Raw genomic sequence first — 18,089 nt, forward strand, 5'->3', positions numbered from 1 at the left:
TGATAAATCTCACCAATGTTATATTATTTATTACTTGGGAATCGTACTGGGAAGGTTTGTACATATAAACACTAAATAACCCACATGGCAGACTTGAACTGCATTTGTGTAATTGCATTTCCTTAAAACCCTTTGACTGCCTAGAACAGGAAGTGATGGGTCCAGGTTTAATGGATCTCTTTTTGTTATGGACCTATTCTCCATTTCTTCTTCACCATACCAGATTAGATTTTCTCTATAATCATCCTCAAAAATATTTGACCTCTATTGGCGCACTCAAAAGAAGTCAAGCAGGTGCGTGGGAGCCAGTGAAGGTGGCATCCAACAACAGCTTTTCTTACCCTGTCTCAGCCTGCCAGGTGAAATACTGCTCAGTAAACCTCCCTCAGAAGGTACTGAGTGTATTTTTACCTTTAAGACCAAAGTGCCTGATAGATGGACTATAGGATCTAGCCTTGTGATGTGTAACGCAATGTCTTTGTGTTAAGCATTCTGTACCTGCTCCGCTGTTATTCTTCAGGCTTTTCATAAGCCGTGCGTCAGGGCTGATGGATGGTGCCTGGAGACTGTAGCTGTTACCTGAACAATCAACCTCTTCCCCGTCAGCTTTTCCCTCTCAGATTAGTCAACATTCACCTCCAGTTTGCACTTTGCCTAAGCCACGATTTTATGTCATTAGGCAATGGAACAGATCTTTACCTCAGCATGAGGATTTTTGGGTTTCATTTGAGCCCCTGTCTTTGTTAAGCACTGCACTGGAGTGAGCTGCTTATAAATTAACCACTCTACATGTCTGGGGATTAGCTCACATCGCCTTGTAGACCTGAGGAAAGTTGAGACCTCTGCAGTGAAGTAGTTCGCGCCACATCGCTGCCTGTATCTGCCTGGTCTCAACATCCTCTGTAAGACTGAATCCATTCCACTGTGTGTGTGTGTGAGCTTCAGCATCTATGCCGCCCTGCCCAGTGCTCCATCTTAGTAAAGCTGCTGTCAGTGGCCCATGAAGGGAGTCGCTGAAGACAGACTTTGTTTTTCATGCACATGTGAGAAGCCCCAGTCTCTACCCTCCGATTCATCCCAATGTGGGTGACTAGAAAGCTGTTCAGTATGAATGGCTCTGTGCCAGCAGTCTCTAGCACATTTTCCTCATCACCACTGATAGACTTTTACATCAGAGTAAAAAAGATGGTGGAAGAGGATGAAGGAGCTTTAATGAGTGTAAGATAACACAAGCCTGCGATACAGAAGCTGCAGAAACTGTAGCTGCACTTAAAAAGAGCAGCCACCTGCAGTGTTTCAGAAAGAGAGAGAGAGAGGTGGGGGGTGGGGGTGGGGTGGGGAAAGCTATGAGGGAAGAGAGAGAGTGAGTACGGGACGAGAGAGGAATTGCAGGCAGCGATACTGTGAGCAGCCAGGACAATAGGCGGACAACACCTCGGCATCTGGAGGGTTAGATGGTCCATTCTTCAGCCCCAACTGGACGACTGGAGCTTTTATAAAAAAGTGGCTTCTGCTGGAGTTCATTGCATCTCACAGATTATGTCAGACTGAGCAAAATCTGGGGGCCAGCTATTACTAAAGTGCTCTTCACAGTTACTGACTGGATCCTTAAGTGGATTTTTTTTTTTCCCCATGACAAATTTCTGAGCTTCTGGATTGACAAAAATGGGACTTCTGATATGGGAACATCCTCAGGAGCAGGGTTGGGTCTGTGGCAGGTTGAATAGATGATGAGAGCACTGACAAAGGAGAAAAAAAAAACTAACAATGTGCATTTCAAACTTAATTTTATTTTAGATAATGATGTCTGCTTGTTATTGTAAGTTGGCAGCTTTCTTTATGCGTCGTCCTTCACAAGGTAAAACGCAATTGCTCATATTTAAGTCTTTTTTTTTATGAGCAGAAAACACTAAACTGTGGATGAGGTGCAGTTATCAAATCGAGAGATAAAGTTAACTTCACAAACTGTAATATTTTTTGCAGTGTCTTAAAGGGAGGTTAAACATGTTAATAGTAGTGGCACCTCTCTGCTCGGGCCGCTGACAGCTGTCAGTGGAGCTTTTGTTTGTCTTCAATCTCAACTCGCTGCAGTTGTGTTGCAGGATTGCATTAGCCCCCCTGCATTTGCCACGTGTCTCGCTGCTTTTTATGTGATCAGCATCATTTTCTCAGGTTGATTCATGTCTTAGCTCCTTGTGGTGGATTGTATGCTGAGGAGATTGGCTCTGTCAATCAGGGATCAGTTTGATTATCATCTCTTGCTCCTGTTCACAAGTTTACGAAAAACAACTTTCCCCTTCACTGAACCAGACCTTTCCCTTTAACAACGAATATAAATTGCTGCTTCTTGATAAACTGAAATTTTATTAAATCACCTGCAAGCTATGTTGCTGCCTCCACTTATGGGACATTTTGATCTAGCTAAATGATTGAGTGAGGTCATATTTTGTTCATTGTAAAAACATTTTGCCATGTTCCTGGCTGAATATTACAGTGAAGAACTCTAGATTAGCTGGTAATTAACCAGTTTATACTCCATTCATTATCCTTTTCACCCCTGGGATTAGGGGTACCTTTATCCCACTTGGGTAACTGTGGTTCAGCCCCCGCTGCTGTGCGGGAGCTGACCCCCTGTGCACACAGGACACTGTCTTCTCCGGCATCCTGTTGCTGGTGCGCTCGGCTCTGCTGGCCGAGAATGATGTGGCAATGCCACATCTCATCCTCAGAGTGCCGCTGCTACCGGCTAAAAGGTTTCTCCCTCCTGAAGCGCTTTCCCCTGTCAGCAGGTGCTGCAGGCCGGCTGCTGGACCAGCCTGTGGGAGACTGGCTGGAACATGTGGGTCTGCCACAGTACGAGAACAAGCTGCTCGCCAACGGCTTTGACGACCTCCACTTCATGGTGAGTTCCTCACTTCTGTTATATAGTGTCAAAATTGTACCTTAATTCTCTTGACTGTATATCCACTTTCTTTTTTGACTTTCCCTATGTTTGTTCCTTTTTTCTTTGGCCTTTTGAGCACTTACTTACTCCCATTGGTGTCTTTGTGCATTAATCTAATTGTTACCTCCCTCTATTAACTGTGACATGATCCATTTAGCTTCATCTGAAGTACAATTAGCTGTAATCCCGTAACAACCCCTCCCAATGTATCATGAGCTGACTACTTCTATTTTGGGAGCTACAACCTTTCATTATCGGAAAAGTTGATTCTGGGTGGAGTTAGCTCATAATTTAAAATGTCACATTACACCACTTGTTTTTTCACAATATTCAGTACTTGTTCCAATCATAGGACCTGTCTTCTGATTTTTGGGACAAGCCCTTAGGCATGAGTTTTTTTCTAGAGTTACGTGTCCAATCAGCTACACAGTATGCAGTTTAATCTATGCTGTGAACTATTTTGTTTGCAGGAAATGTAACATCCTTGCATGTAGCAGTGTGTTAGATTAGGTTTATCCTGTGCTGAAAGACAACCAGACAGTCTGACTCCTCCTTAGAAGGCCGCTGTCATGGCCTCTTATCAGTGAGCCGACTGCATGTGAAAAGCACCTGATGCCTGCCCAGAACAGAGAAGCACCTCAGTGAGCAATGTGATCGTGTTGCCAAGCTGACACGTTTAAAGAGCCCACGGTCCGGGACGCCACTATGACTTGGCAGTGATGCTTTTGTCAGTAATGAGGACTGATAGAGAAGAGAATGAGGGGCCCAGCTGGTAGACTAAGACAGTAGGCATGTTAGAAATGAGACATCTTATGTGTCAAGATGAAAAACTCTTCACCTCCTTCAACAGGCCAGTCATTCTGCTTTCTCTTTAACGGATAACCAACCGTGCTCGCATGTTTTCATATCATTTAAACACATTTGATTTCACTGTTTTACAGTTTGGCGAGAACACATTAACTGACATATCCAAAAAAAACACCGTATTTTTCAAAAACATTTACAACTGTGTAAGTGTATCAATGAGTAAATGTTTTGTTTTTATGCATTGTTATGCAAAATACTACAAAGTTATCTAAGGCAGAGCCAGAGGACTGTATATACATGTATATACATACAAAACAAACTGGAGCAACTTCTCCACTGTGTGCAACAAAATTAATAAATAATCTTTACATTTCTGCTCTTGTACAGTATAGATGAGTCTTATAGCTGTAGGAGAAAGCTATGTCTGGCCGATTTTACTGTACAAATGCTATTTGAATGAGGAATATTAAATCTGCTTTACATAATCTTAGAATAGAGCCTTCCTCCATTTATCTGCCTCTCTCCTTCTCACGTGCTGTCATCACCACCCGTGTTTAACTCTGCGCTGAAGCCCCTGGAGTTGCTCCCTGGGTCTAATCCTACTACTGTCTTTTAGTCTTTCACACTTTCCTTCCTCAGCCCTCAATCCCCTCTTTTTCAAAGTGGAGAGCTGGCAATATTTCTATCTTTAAACGCGGCTTACAGACTACCTGGATTTCTGAAATCACTGGAGGATTTAGAAAAAGTGAAGCTATTACCTTTAAAAACAGCATTTCATTCCCTCAGCAAATGTTGACCTTTCAGGAATCATAGTTTGGTCTCAATTGGAAATGGGAATTACCCTCTGAGTCGCCATGTGTTTGCTAAACTTATCTAATTGTGTTTAATGTATGTTTGTGCATTAGTGTTGATAGGAGAGGAACAGCGTATATTTCAGTGGCTGCATTACCAGATGGATATTTCTTTTACTCTGGCGATGCATTCAACAAATGTTCACGCAACACATTACACAAACTCATACATGTAAAAGGATATTGCAGATGCATACAACTTTTAAAAAGTCAAATACTGTATATCTCATTGACATATCCTCTGTAACTCAGCTGCTAAAAAACAGAGTAAATAAAGGAGATTAACAGTGCCGGTCCAAGCCCGGTAGAAATTGGTGAGGGTTGTGTCAGAAAGGGCATCCGGCGTAAAAACTGCCAAATCAACATGCAGACAATGATTTGCTGTGGTGACCCTGAAATCACGGGATAAGCTGAGAGGACAAAAAAATAAATAAAATATTTGCAGACAGAAATTGTCATTTCTTTTTCATAATCAAAATCAATTGAGCAGAAAAAACACCTCGTTTTGTCCCATATTATTCAAAAAACACTGAACAACATTGGTTGGGAAACTGCTTGTCAGCTGAAGTCAATGTGCAGTGAGAGCACTAATTAAACAGTGTTTACTTTGCCAGTCAGACTGCTGTGATCTCTGTCTACCCTGCAGACTCGCTGTAGTGGATCAATAACAGCAGCGATTGTCTCGTATTCAAGCACCGAGGCAGAGACAAGCCCCTTCTGAAACCAATTAGATGCTTTTTATCGACTAATATAGCAAATGTCCTGATGAAACAAGCTCTGCGTGGCCATGCTGTTCTCCAGTCCCCTCTAGTCCCGACAAGTAACGCTTGTTGAAATGAAACGGCTCTTTTTGTCTCTCCTCTGCTTCTGAGCACAGCTTGTGGTGGCTGTGACAGGGTCTGCAAACCGAGCTCAGAGTTAGTTTGTATTCAAGGCAACGGTGTCTCTGACTTTGAGCTAGTGTTCACAGTGCCAGCTAGGGAAGAACAAATTCACTTTAAAGTTTGGAATCTCTGGAGGTGGATCAATGCACGATACAGTTAGTACTGTAACTTTGGACAAAAGGCATTTATTTTATTTGAAATGTTACACAAAGGGGAGAAAAACATCAGAACGCACAACATCTCAATTCAGCAGTGTCTTCTTTCTCATAGCTCTAAATGTTTGGTCCTCATTGCTGTTTTTTTTTTCAACAGATGCTGGAAATAGTCAATGCCACTAATGCCTGCAGACACATTGGAAATTCAGTAATGGCTTCATGCATTAAGCTTAAGCATAGACAAATGGATTCATAGATTTTTCTGTTGTGCACATGATGGTGATGTATAGGCTCATCAACATTCAAAACCCTTTGTGCAAAGACCGTACTGTATAACCAATGAATGGTTAATTTTTAAACATCTCATCTTTGCACATGAAGCTAAATTTTCCTCTGAGTTGTTCTTTAAAGGCCTGTGTGATTTTATGACAGTCTGTTTAGGAGGACAAACTATGACTTTCATTCCTTTTGGTTAGCTTCCCTTTGGACACTCACAATGAGTGATCTGTGCCCTCCAGCCCCTGGCCTGAATTCAGAGTGCTTTAAAACCAGAGGGACCGCTGTGACTGTTCTCTGGATATTCTGAAGGGAGAGAGCAGCAGCATTTTAATGAGAGGGAGGCAGAGGAAAGCGAAGATGGATGGGCCACACAAGCACAGACACAAAACTAGCCCACACTAGTCTAGGTGTGTTCTTTTCACCCATGTTGTGCTGATGTCAGCTTTCAAACAACTATTGACCTGCCGAGGCTGTGGAATCATTAGTCAGAAATGTCCCGCACTAGGGTTTTTTCCACAATCTTTTTTTGTGAGTCGATAGCTTGTCAATATGTTGCAGAGGGGAATGTAATATTAATTTTGCAGGAGATAGGATTTTGATCAACTCTTTCAGAGTCTCCGTAAACTCTGCTCAGCATCTTTCACCTTATAATTGTTCAAATTTAAAGTCCTTTCATTTGGTCGGGTTTTAGTTAAGTGTAGCAAAAATGTAATTAGCACATTAGTCTTTTCTTTAGTAATTATTCTCCCTTATCAGCTACTTTTTCATTGTTTTATGACTTGTGCAATGTAACTTTCCAGATGTAGAGCTGACATCTTCAGATTATTTTTTTTTCCAGCCAATTCAACAAATTGTTATAGGGCCAGTATGTGTCATTTAGGGGTTCTACCAAAATTTCAAAAAATTATGTTGTGGGTTTATTCAAAAGTAATTTATTTGGTATAATTGTCATTGAAGCACTAGCGCACTTTCAGCGATAATGAAATCCACCCATCTTACACAGCCTTGTTCAAAGCAGACATTTTGTTCAAATTTTTTAACAGCAAAGCTTTTGACAAGCAACAGTATCCATCCATCATGTTTAACCCGTTTATCCTGTTCAGGGTTGGGGCCTCTCTTGGCTGTCATTGGGCAAAAGGCAGGGAACACAGACAGGCTTCCTGTTCACGATTCACAATCGCATTCATAACTGCAGGCAATTTAGAGTCACCACCTAACGTGCATATTTTTGGACTGTGGGAGGACACCAGGGTCCCAGAGTAAACCCACGCAAGCACGGGGAGGACATGCATCTCTACATAGAACGGCAACAGCCGGCCAGGCATTCGAACCTGTGGCCTTGTAGCCGTGAGGCGGCAGCACTTACCGCTTCACCGCTGTGCTGTCCCAAATACAGTATCTGCTGTGAACGAAAATATTATAGAACATAACCCAAGAATTAGGAGCAGGGACTGTGGAACCAGACTGTTGGAGCTGCATTTTCCCCCACAGAGCCATTTATCTGTTAATCTCCAGTGAGATAGTAATGCAATGATCCATGAACGCACCATAATCCATCCAGCTCCCCAAGTAGTTTCTATCCACAGGCAGAGAGGCAGTGATTGGAGCTTTGCTGCTCAGAGATAATGGGCTTTAAGTTGTCACTTTTAAACGCAAGTTAAAAAAGCAAAGGAAATACATTGTGATGTCTTGTGCTCAGATGTGAGCTTTAACTAACGTGGCTCACAGTAGTTCAGACTAGCCTGACCCGAGAGAGACGTGACCCGACAGGGTGGTGGGAGCTTATAAACACCGAGAATAATCATGCATATTACAGTACTGTATAAATGAGATGTCAACACAAAGCTGTTGCTCGCTCAGCAAAATTGTAATTAAAATAATGATACCACAGGCGGTGTTTTTACAGACGACTCTGTAGTTCTTACTCTCACTGACAGCCTCCCTCCTCCCCTCTCCTGGTCCTTTCCACCCCTCGTTTGCATCTACAGCGTCTGCATGAAAAACAGGCTGTCAGGTTTGACCTAGAGACAGCTCCTCTTCTTTTCCATCCCATTACAGAGAGTGTGTGAGTGTGTGCGCGTCCAGAGGTGAGCACCATAGGATTAACTCAAAGATCATAATGAAGAGTCAGCCGCTCGGGCCCTGAGCCGTCACAATTTGCTCCTGAGGCAGCAACTCCCATGGAGCATCATGATACTTTACCGAATGAGATTTAGTTGCTGACCCCTTAAGTATTCCACAAGATGATCTCTACTGGTCATATGAGTAGTGATGCTTAGCAGTAATTTTTATTTTTTCTGTCAGAACAATTTGATGAGCTAACAGGGGATTGTTGTAATTTACATGTAAAAATTGACATTTTTCTTTTACTTGTAAGGTTTTTTTTTATCAATTTCTCCTTGCAGCCTACAGCTACTGTCAGATATCGATGCACCAGCATTCTGCTGCTCCATCACAACAGTGACTACTGTGCAACCCTGACATTGATTTATTGCTCCTTTCTCCATTCTCCATTACATGCCACACAATCTCAAATATGATACTGTGCGTAACCAAAGATGGGGTTGGCCATCATTCACAAACACAGCCCTGTCTGTCGCTTCCCCCACTCATACATCTCATTTAAGGGTTTATTGACGTAAGCCACTTACTATATTCAGTAGGTTGCATCCTAGGGAGGAGTGTGATGATCTCACTCTGGAGTAATTGACCTTTTTTTCTGCAGCGGTAACTTTAGTGGTGATCAATACTAACCTTGCTCCCCTCTTTCTTTTTTCTTTAACTCTGTGACTCAATCTTCTAATTCAAACCTTGCGATCTTCTCCTGCATGTACCACCCTTTCTAAAGGGCCAGTGCAGGTACTGATAGTCCACTAAATACAAATGCCTGAAGGAGGACACTGTGTTAATTGTTTTGTATTTTGTTCAATAGGGGGCCAATGTGATGGAGGACCAGGACTTGAGAGAGATTGGTATCACAGACCCAAGCCACAGAAAAAAGATCCTGCATGCAGCACGTTCATTACCAAAGGTGATGAATCACTGACTGAGTTTTGCATTGCCTCTGATGTTAAGTTCACAAAAACATGGTCTTGCTGAGGCCATGCATCAAAATTTAGATGTACATTAGCTGTTAACAACAAAAAGTGATTTCTAAACTTTATTTAATTTAATTGTGATTTAAATTAAATGATTTAATTTAATGGTTTTATTTGCTTTAACGTGGTTTGATTTTGTTGTTTGAAGCTGAAAGAGATAATCCATGTCATATTGTACAAGAAAGGAGAAAGACAAAATGTCCAAAAAAACAATATGAAATTTGTGTGACAGACCTTTTTTTTCCTCTCCCTGTTTTTCTATCATAATCATTTTGGAAAAACTAGAAGCCACAAGACTAAACTAACAAACTGTACTGTACGGAAGTACTTGTGTAAATGCAGAACTTTAACTTGTATGAGTGTTTTTACATTCTTGTATTTGTACTTTTACTTCAGAAAAGATCAAAATTCTTTATCTATTCCTGGTGTAGTGTTAAATCAAACTCATTACCTGTTCATCTCATTTACCACAACACCTATATTTAGCCAATTCTTTTAAAAAAATGAAACTGAAAAATGCATATATGTCCAGCTATTGTGCCAAACCAGCTAAAGCAATGGTGAATGATTGCTTCTCCTACAGGTCAAAGGACTGGGCTGTGATGGCAGCAGCTCCTTGTCCTCTTGGCTGGAGAATCTGGGACTTAATGGGTACTTACAGAACTTCCTGGCCAATGGCTACTGCTCTCTGGACTGTGTCAAAAACCTGTGGGACCTGGAGATTGTCAATGTGAGTCACCTGTGTTCGATGAAGTATTAGTAGTGTGAGAGGGTGAAGTTTCTTTCCATATGTGTTAAAGAAAATTCAGATCATGGGACCATCACAATCAAACACAATTGATTGATTGATAGTTTACTTTAGCTGCAGAGATGCGAAGTCTGAAGTGAAAAAAAAATCTGGTTTTGAATATTGGGGAAGTCTTTTCATTTGGTTGACAGTTTAAAGGTCAGAATACAAACCAGTGATATTTCAGGTGCTGACACTTCTCTTTTTAGGAAGCAAACTACTTGAACAACTAGTATTGGTCATTTGAATACATGCACATCAGACCTTACAGGTGTCAGCTGTCTCCTGGTAAACCCTCACCTTTCTAGCCCTGCTGCTCTACATGATCATCAACGATTGTCTCTTTTCTTCTAGGTGATAAAGATCACCTTACTTGGTCACAGGAAACGCATCATCGCTTCCATAGCGGATAGGCCGTACGAGGAGCCCCCAGTAAAGCCTCCTCGTTTGTCTCAGATCAGGGTGAGAACCTACAGACCCCTGCACAAGTTTACTTTGAAATGACATGTGTATTAAGGTGGGGTAAAGGAAAGCTTGATGTTTTTCTGTGCTTTTTAGCTAAGCTCTGTTGGAAAATCACATTCATCATGGAACAACCAACTGTGTCCAACTCTGTCTCTCCAGTGCCAAGACTTGCCAGTATCCCAGTCCTCATCTCCCCTCAGTCAGCTGGAGTCCTACACAGGCCGCTCAATGGATCCCCTGCTGCCTGTGGGAGAGCCAGTGAGGAAAAAAGTGCCAGAAACCGACTATGACATGGCTCACAAGTATCGCAGTGAACGACACAAAACCCACGTACGTGATGGCTCCAATGTTTGCAGTAAAGTTGTCTCTAGGGATTGTTCTGTGCATCCACCAGGTGTTTTTGAAAATAATGCAATTCTCTTTTAGGAACGGCATGAGGAACGGCATCGAGAACCCCGTCTGACCCTGCGGCCTCCCAGTCTGGCAGCACCATATGCCCCCGTCCAGAACTGGCATCACCAACCTGAGAAACTAATCTTTGAATCTTGCGCCTATGAAGCCAGTGTACGTTTGTACCTTTCTCCTTCATACTGTAAATTATATGGTTTTCATGGAACATTAGCTCTGATTTCTTTGTCCTTCCTTTTTAGTACCTGGGTTCAATGCTCATTAAGGAGCTACGGGGTACTGAGTCCACGCAGGACGCTTGTGCCAAAATGCGGGTATGTATTTTTTCCTCCAGTCTTGTAGGAAAAACCCATTACAGCTAAGTACGAGAGAACGATAAATCACCTTGGTGTACTCTGCCTCTGTTTTGTCCTCTAGAGCTCGACCGAACAAATGAGAAAAGTTCCGACCATCGTTCTCTCGATCACCTACAAGGGTGTGAAGTTCATCGACGCAGCCTATAAGGTTAGCGACCACATGCTAACACACACCTCAGCTTGTTGTGGCGCTTCACCTTTGAACTCTGCATGTCTTTAGCATTGTGTTACGTATTCTTCTGAACGCAGCACAAATAACAGTACAGGTGCAATATGTTAAGCTCAATGAGCTGAATACTAAAACTAAATAGAAAGATAGAATACTGTAATTGTTTTTGATAAATTGAGTTTATAAAATTGAAAAAAATTACTGTTCGGCAGCAATTATGAAAGTCACAGTATCTGTATTGGTGCCAATATCATAACTTTTAGCAATACCCACGTGTGTGAACATGTTAAGGTCCAAATGCTGTGAGCTCTTTCTGTGATCAGACTCAGATGTTTGTATTTCCTGACAGGGAGCAGCTCTGCTCATACTGACATTTATTTGACATTAATAAAACAAGACTTTAAAAGGTTGTCCTGGGAGCTTAGTCTGTCTTTACTTTTTACGGCTGCATTTTTCTGCGAAGTCTTTAAAACCTGATTTATGCCTCTGTGTCTCCTTCCGATTTGCTGTGTTTTGTCAACTCCTATTTCCGTGATGGATTATTACTTACAGCATTCAACCTCTGTCTGATACAGCTTGAAATTCTTTTTATGTTTTGATAATACTATTATCTAAAGTAGTTACTTTCAAACTGTAGTCTCACACTGCCTCTCTTCTTGATGCAGAACATCATCGCGGAGCACGAGATCCGAAATATTTCATGTGCAGCCCAGGACCCGGAGGACTTATGCACATTTGCCTACATCACCAAGGACCTGCAGACCAGCCACCACTACTGCCATGTGTTTAGCACAGTAGATGTGGTAAGGACGCCCACTGTCCTGCTTCATGTTCAGTTGAAAACACACCATGTTAAGAGCCAGTTTTTAAAATACATAACAATAATAAGGATTCTAAAATGGGAATTTCCAAAAACTGTTTCTTTTCATACTGGAAATTTGGAATTCGCCTAGCATTCGCTCTGGTATGTCCACTGAGGTGTGACAGACTATCAACACTCTTATCTCCAGACTTCCATATCTCTTTAAGGTGTCACGCTTCAGTCGGGGTCAGTTGCCTCCTCGTAGACACAGTGCAACCCTGGCCATGATAACTAACCACCTGTTACATACCCAAAAATGCAGCAGCAGCTTTAATACGAAGCTACATTGAATGTCTGCAGTTAAGAGAGTTGCCTGCTGCTGCTCAATACACTTGAGATTTCAGCCTCTTCTCTATGTTTTAGGGAAAAGAAAGTTTGCTATGATCTATTTCTCACTTCAGATTGAAACTGCTCATCCTCTCTTGTCCCTTTTATGCATAGAACCTGACTTATGAGATTATACTGACCCTGGGTCAGGCGTTTGAAGTAGCCTATCAGCTGGCTCTGCAAGCCCAGAGGACCAAACAGCACCAGAACCCCCCATTGGGACCCGGATCAGAGGTCATTGAAACCAAGTCCAGCCGACCTGTACCCAAACCACGAGGCAGCATGCGAAAGTCAGCGGTGAGTTGGACACTGAACAAGACAATCAAATATCCACAAATGAATAAACATTTTATAGAATATTTTTAATGGCCCTATTTTAATGGAGGCACAAAGACTGGTATATGTTTTGTTCCTGCCATACAAGTGTTTTGCTGACCCTTATATGTACATTTGGTACAATATTTCCACTTGGTGCAAACATGGGAGGATGTTCACCTATTGACCTAGTGCAGAGGTTTTTGGACTATACACTTATTAAGACAGTCAGCTGTGACATGAAGGTGATTAAGCTACTTTAAAAAGTATAGGACCTTATGGTTATGACTTACATCAAAAGGTCAGGGTGAGAAAACAGTGACTTGGAGGAGGGTCTTCAGAAAAAAAGGTTGTAAGTAATCTTTGGGTTTCGTGTCTTTTTTATGATTATTCTTCATAACTACAACTATTAATTTCTCTCAAATGTGTCTGGGATGAGAATCGTAGTGTGACACTTTGCAATCCCCTGACCCAGTTTATTTGTGTTAAATGCTACATCTGGTGTTAAATCAAACTAAGTAGAGGTAAAGTTGTTCTTTTTATTATAGGTGTTGTTGACATGTAGAGCTCCACGAACTACCGTAGGAGAAGTGGTGGTCAGTCATACTGACCTTTAAAAGCCATTAGAGAAATCATAAAACTTTTTTTAACAGTCTCCTGCTTTTCACTTCATTATGGCCACACTGCTGATGTTCATCTGGCCATTAGCTTTACACCATTAAGAAGCGAGCTTGCACTGAATATAAATGAGATAGCTACACCTCAGAGACCATTCACACATCTCTGGCTGCACTTGATCACAGAACAACCCACGAGTGTGATGTTTAAAGTCACTTCCTCACAGTCTCTCTTTGTTTCAGTCACTAATCTATTTATATTTTATATCTATTTAGTTTTTCTGAGCACACCCACACTTTTGCCCAGTTTAACCACAGTCTGATCTTGTCAGTAACAGTTCTGACTCCACTTGTCTCACATTGACCAAATCTCTCAGTTCCTGTCCCTTTAATCTTCTCTCTACTCTTCCTCGTTTCTGTTTCTCATGTACTCTTTCTCTTTTTCTTTTTCTATCTCCGTCTGTTCTCTTCTCCGGGTGGTGTTTTATTTCTCTCAGGACTCTGCTTCTATCGACAGTTGTTGCTGTTACTCTTACTCCTGCACCACCCACCGCCCCACACTGCACTCTACTAGCCCTGCTGCTCAGGTGCTGCCTTCTCACCCTGTTCCTTTCACATCTCCTCACACTTCAACCCATTTAACTGTCATTTTATTTGTTCCTCTCATCACTGCAATTAAAATCCACTATCCTTTATTCATTTGATTTTTGTGGTTTTGTATGTATTTCATGTTGTGTGAAAAATAAATTAAAATCATTGACTCCTGGCGCCCTCTAGTGGCAGCTGAAGAGAAAGACATACACAGGAAATCTGAGTCTGAAAGTACTGATTTTTACTTTACTGATGTTTTTAGTTGGTTTATAAAGTCTAAAAGAGTAAAGTAATTCTTTTCAAATCCATTTAGACAAAAGGTTATAGAGTGAGCAAGGCTTGAAAGTTTATTTTTGACCTTGAACACATCATCTAACAAATGCTATTTAGTAGTCATCAAACCTAGTGGTGATATTATTTTGTCAGCTGCTGTGAGCAAGAAATGTATTAAACATTTAAGTATAAAGTAATAAATCTTTCTGTTTAATTTTCTGGGAAGCCACTGAGTTAATCTGCATGTAAAAATTGTCACTTTGACTTTGATGCTGATTTAGTCTGTCATCTAACTAATCTATATTTTTAATGAGTTAAATACTTTTGTTCAACTGCTTTATTGAGGCAGGGGAGTTTGTTACCCTCTGCTTGTACTTGCAGGGTGGCATTGTGGACCATGAGGGGGATGTTCAGGCCCAGGGTGGCGCCACGTGGCTCGTTGACCCCAAGGAACCCAAGCGCACCATCAGCACTAAGTATGAGACCACCATATTCTGAGTGGACCCCTCTTCCTCTTGACCTCTCAAATTGGGCCTGGTGTCACTTTTCTTCCTTCCCTTCCCTCTGTGTGCCTTTCACTGTGACTCTCTCTGGGCTGGAGCCTGCGCTGTCCCTTTCAACCTTTACCTGTGTCCTGAAAACAACACAACCAGTGACGGTTCTTTGCTCATTTGCTCTTAATGCTAAACCACCACTTTTCACAACTCTTCCATTTGGTGGCTGGTATCACTTACACTACCAGCCTGCCACTCACCTTCACTGTAATTCTCCTTTGTTTTCCCTTTTATGCCTCCTGATCTGTGTACAGTGCTTTTTCCACCCATCAACAGTATTTACTCTTTGTGATGAGCTCTTTTTTTTTCTTGGTGCTTTTCCTACCTTGTTAGGCAACAGCCACTCTGAGGCTTTTCACTCTGATCTTTCAACTCCTGGCTCGTCCATGTGCTGAGAAACTCTGATTAACCCCAGCCCAGAGTGACCCACTGCACACATCCTCTACCTGGCTGGACATGTTTCCTGAAGAAGCTGAGAAACCAGGCCTTGCCATTCTATGCATCAGTTGGACTTTAGCAGACTGTTTTTGTTCAATGGGTTGCATGTGGTGGTGTTATACTGGTTACTGCTCAAAGCCAAAGGAGGCTAAGTTCCTAGCACTGTGATAGGGTTCTAAGCAAGCAAGCATTTTGGGGGATTTTTTTAAAAGGGAAATGGGGGAAAGAATAGGGCACCGAGGCTGTTATGGACCTGCATGTTAATGGTCTTCCTAAGACTCACATGCCCTCTACTGTCTATCACTCAGAGCACCTGGATTTAGGCCTGATGCTAGAGTGAGCTAACTATGTATAAGCACTTTTATCAACTTCCCGTGTGTGTACGAATAAGTGCAACTTCCTCTGTCCTGCCTTTTTTTTTTTCTTAATTTCACATCAAATGCCTTCTCTGTTCATCCTTTCAGCATTGCTTATTGCTTTGCCAAACACACTAGGTTAATATTTTACAGATGCTGGTGAAAAGAGTTAACCATTACAAACGGTGCCCGATCCATCGCCGTCATGCTGTTTGTGTCCATTAGTGCATTTTTGATTTATTTTAACCTCACTGCTTTGTGTGCACGTGTCTGTGTCCCTCCCCTTTAGCTGAAAACTGTGGCCATTCCCATCCAGTAAGAAAGGACAGGAATGAGGCCCCCGTTGCATGGTGGGTAGGACAATTTGTTGGAAAGGTGACCCACATTCCCACGCAGCCAATCACATCACCAGTTGGATCACGTGCGTGGCTCACCACAGTAACACACGGGCCTGGAGACACACAGACAGACAGACATAACACTCCAATCAGTTCATCTGACCTCAGCGACTCAACTCACTCCACATAGCCTCTACTTAGCGTCCTCTCCATCAGAGGATCAAACCTGTTTGGAATGCCTGCTGTGAGACTCGAAGCATTGCCTCCTAACAACCTGACAGGCAGGGTTCAGTGTAAAACTTGTATCTAAAGGGTGAAGTTGATGAAATGAAAAGTATTTCCTTGTTTTAACAGAGAGGTACAAGCTAAACCACTGCAGGTACACAAGTCCTTCTTGGAACATTCGTCCTGTATCCAAACATTGTAGCATCGCTTTATGGTCATCAGCTTCTCATCCACAACATACATGGAAACTGTGAGAAATAAACCTGCATGTAGAGCAACTCTCTAATCAAACTCGAAGGACAGAGGAACTGACATTATTGCAAAGACTGTTTTTAGAGTAATATAACCAGGGGTTGCTTTATATTATTTGATAATGTTTTGGGTTTGTTTGTTTTTTTTTAATCTTATTTTGTGTATGTGTATGTTTTAATTGTTTTATAGGACAATGCTGGAACTAGATCAGGTATGGTTCACTGCAGCTCACTCTCTCTCACTTTCTATCTCTCTCTCCTTTGTTCAGTTAATTTCAACAAGATTACTAACCAGACTTGCCATGCAGGCTGGATACGTCTTTAGACTTTAGCTGCCGGACAGAACATTTTGGCGCAGCATGTTTTGTACTAGCTAACTAACGAGTATGTTGACTGTTAATGGTACTTTTTTGGTCAGATGATGTGTATGTGGGTCAGTTCAGGTCGTTTTGTTTTTACTGTTGTATACTGTATGTGGTACAATGTCATGCCAGTACATGAACTCTACGGTACACTGTCTTCAGCTCACTGGTGACCGCGCCCTCAGCCATCAGCCTGGTCCCGTTTTGCTTTTGCACTTTGCTAAGAATCAGGAGAGAGATTTTGGGACGAATCAGATGACAACAAAAATGAGAATGATATTGTACATGAATCTAGCGGTTGTATTTTGATACTTGAATGATTTTTGCTTTTATAGATATCTATATATATGTATATGTATGTATGTACGTACTTAATTTTTGACATTTGTCAAAAGAGAGAAAAGGACTATGTCTTATAAAGTTAAACATATCGTAAAAAATACCCTGTGATTAAAAAAAAAAAAGGCTGAGAAAACAATGACTTGGAGGAGGGACTTCAGAAAAAAAAGATTGTAAATAATCTTGGGCTTCCAGTCTTTTTTATGATTATTTTTCATAACTACAACTATTAAATGGCGGGATTAGAAATGCTGTTCATGTTGACTCTTTATTTGCCTTTTCGCATTGCATTTTCAACACTGTTTAATGTTAATATGGAACTTTTTCTTTTTTCCCTCCAACTTTTGGCACAATTGCTTGTCAGATTTTGACAACCTACACTTCAACCACAGGTATCACAGCTGAGACACTACTGTGTGGACTGATTCCTTCAGAGAATCTTGAATTGTTGCAGAGCACACAAGATCAGCAGGATGTGCCAGGAATATATGTTTGGTCTCCACCCTTCATGCACGTGTCATAAACTTTTTACTGTTGAAGGATGGACAACAGCTGCTCGGAGTCAGTGTAACAAAGTACACACAGTAGAATATTTAACTGGCCAGCACAACATTATATTTATATATATATATATATATATATATATATATATATATATATATATATATATATATATATATATATATATATATATATATATATATAATTTATTTCTTGTTACAAAGAAAATGATTCAACAGAAAACCGTTTCAATTGTAGTAATGGAATCTCTTGATGATACAGGCTCATATAAGAGTTGCCCCAAAAAAGCTTTATTTTGGAAACTAGATGTTGTCATAAAGTTGCTGTTATGCTGTAAAGTATCCCCAACAATCTAAGTAATTTGTTTGCTTTAGCCTATACACACAGAGGTTACATTTTAAAATGGCTGTATAAGCCTGAAATTGCATCTCAGATCTTTAATAGATTAATGTTACTGTTGTATATACATGTAATATGATGCTGCTGGCCAAATAAAACAAACAAAAACAAGCTGAC

General features: G+C 41.3%; 1 protein-coding gene across 17 annotated transcripts in view; it reads left to right on the forward strand.

The window, feature by feature from the left end:
- Positions 1-17,300, forward strand: part of LOC137139903 (ankyrin repeat and SAM domain-containing protein 1A-like) — a 58,090-nt gene extending 40,790 nt beyond the window's left edge. For 4 of the 17 annotated variants that reach the window (XM_067527777.1, XM_067527779.1, XM_067527785.1 and 1 more), the window contains 11 exons: positions 2,787-2,902; positions 8,853-8,951; positions 9,602-9,748; positions 10,160-10,267; positions 10,364-10,600; positions 10,697-10,834; positions 10,921-10,992; positions 11,096-11,182; positions 11,869-12,006; positions 12,507-12,689; positions 13,822-14,514. In XM_067527777.1, coding sequence (XP_067383878.1) covers positions 2,787-2,902; positions 8,853-8,951; positions 9,602-9,748; positions 10,160-10,267; positions 10,364-10,600; positions 10,697-10,834; positions 10,921-10,992; positions 11,096-11,182; positions 11,869-12,006; positions 12,507-12,689; positions 13,822-14,028 — 1,532 coding nt within the window. In that variant the 3' untranslated portion in view covers positions 14,029-14,514. Of the gene's footprint in view, positions 1-1,404; positions 2,903-8,852; positions 8,952-9,601; positions 9,749-10,159; positions 10,268-10,363; positions 10,601-10,696; positions 10,835-10,920; positions 10,993-11,095; positions 11,183-11,868; positions 12,007-12,506; positions 12,690-13,821; positions 14,516-14,569 lie in introns of those variants that run through there. The other 13 variants (XM_067527778.1, XM_067527780.1, XM_067527789.1 and 10 more) reach the window with 12 other exon arrangements.
- Positions 17,301-18,089: the final 789 nt, after the last annotated feature.

The sequence above is a fragment of the Channa argus genome, chromosome 13 (assembly GCF_033026475.1).
Source record: "Channa argus isolate prfri chromosome 13, Channa argus male v1.0, whole genome shotgun sequence".
NCBI classification, from domain to species: Eukaryota; Metazoa; Chordata; class Actinopteri; order Anabantiformes; family Channidae; genus Channa; species Channa argus.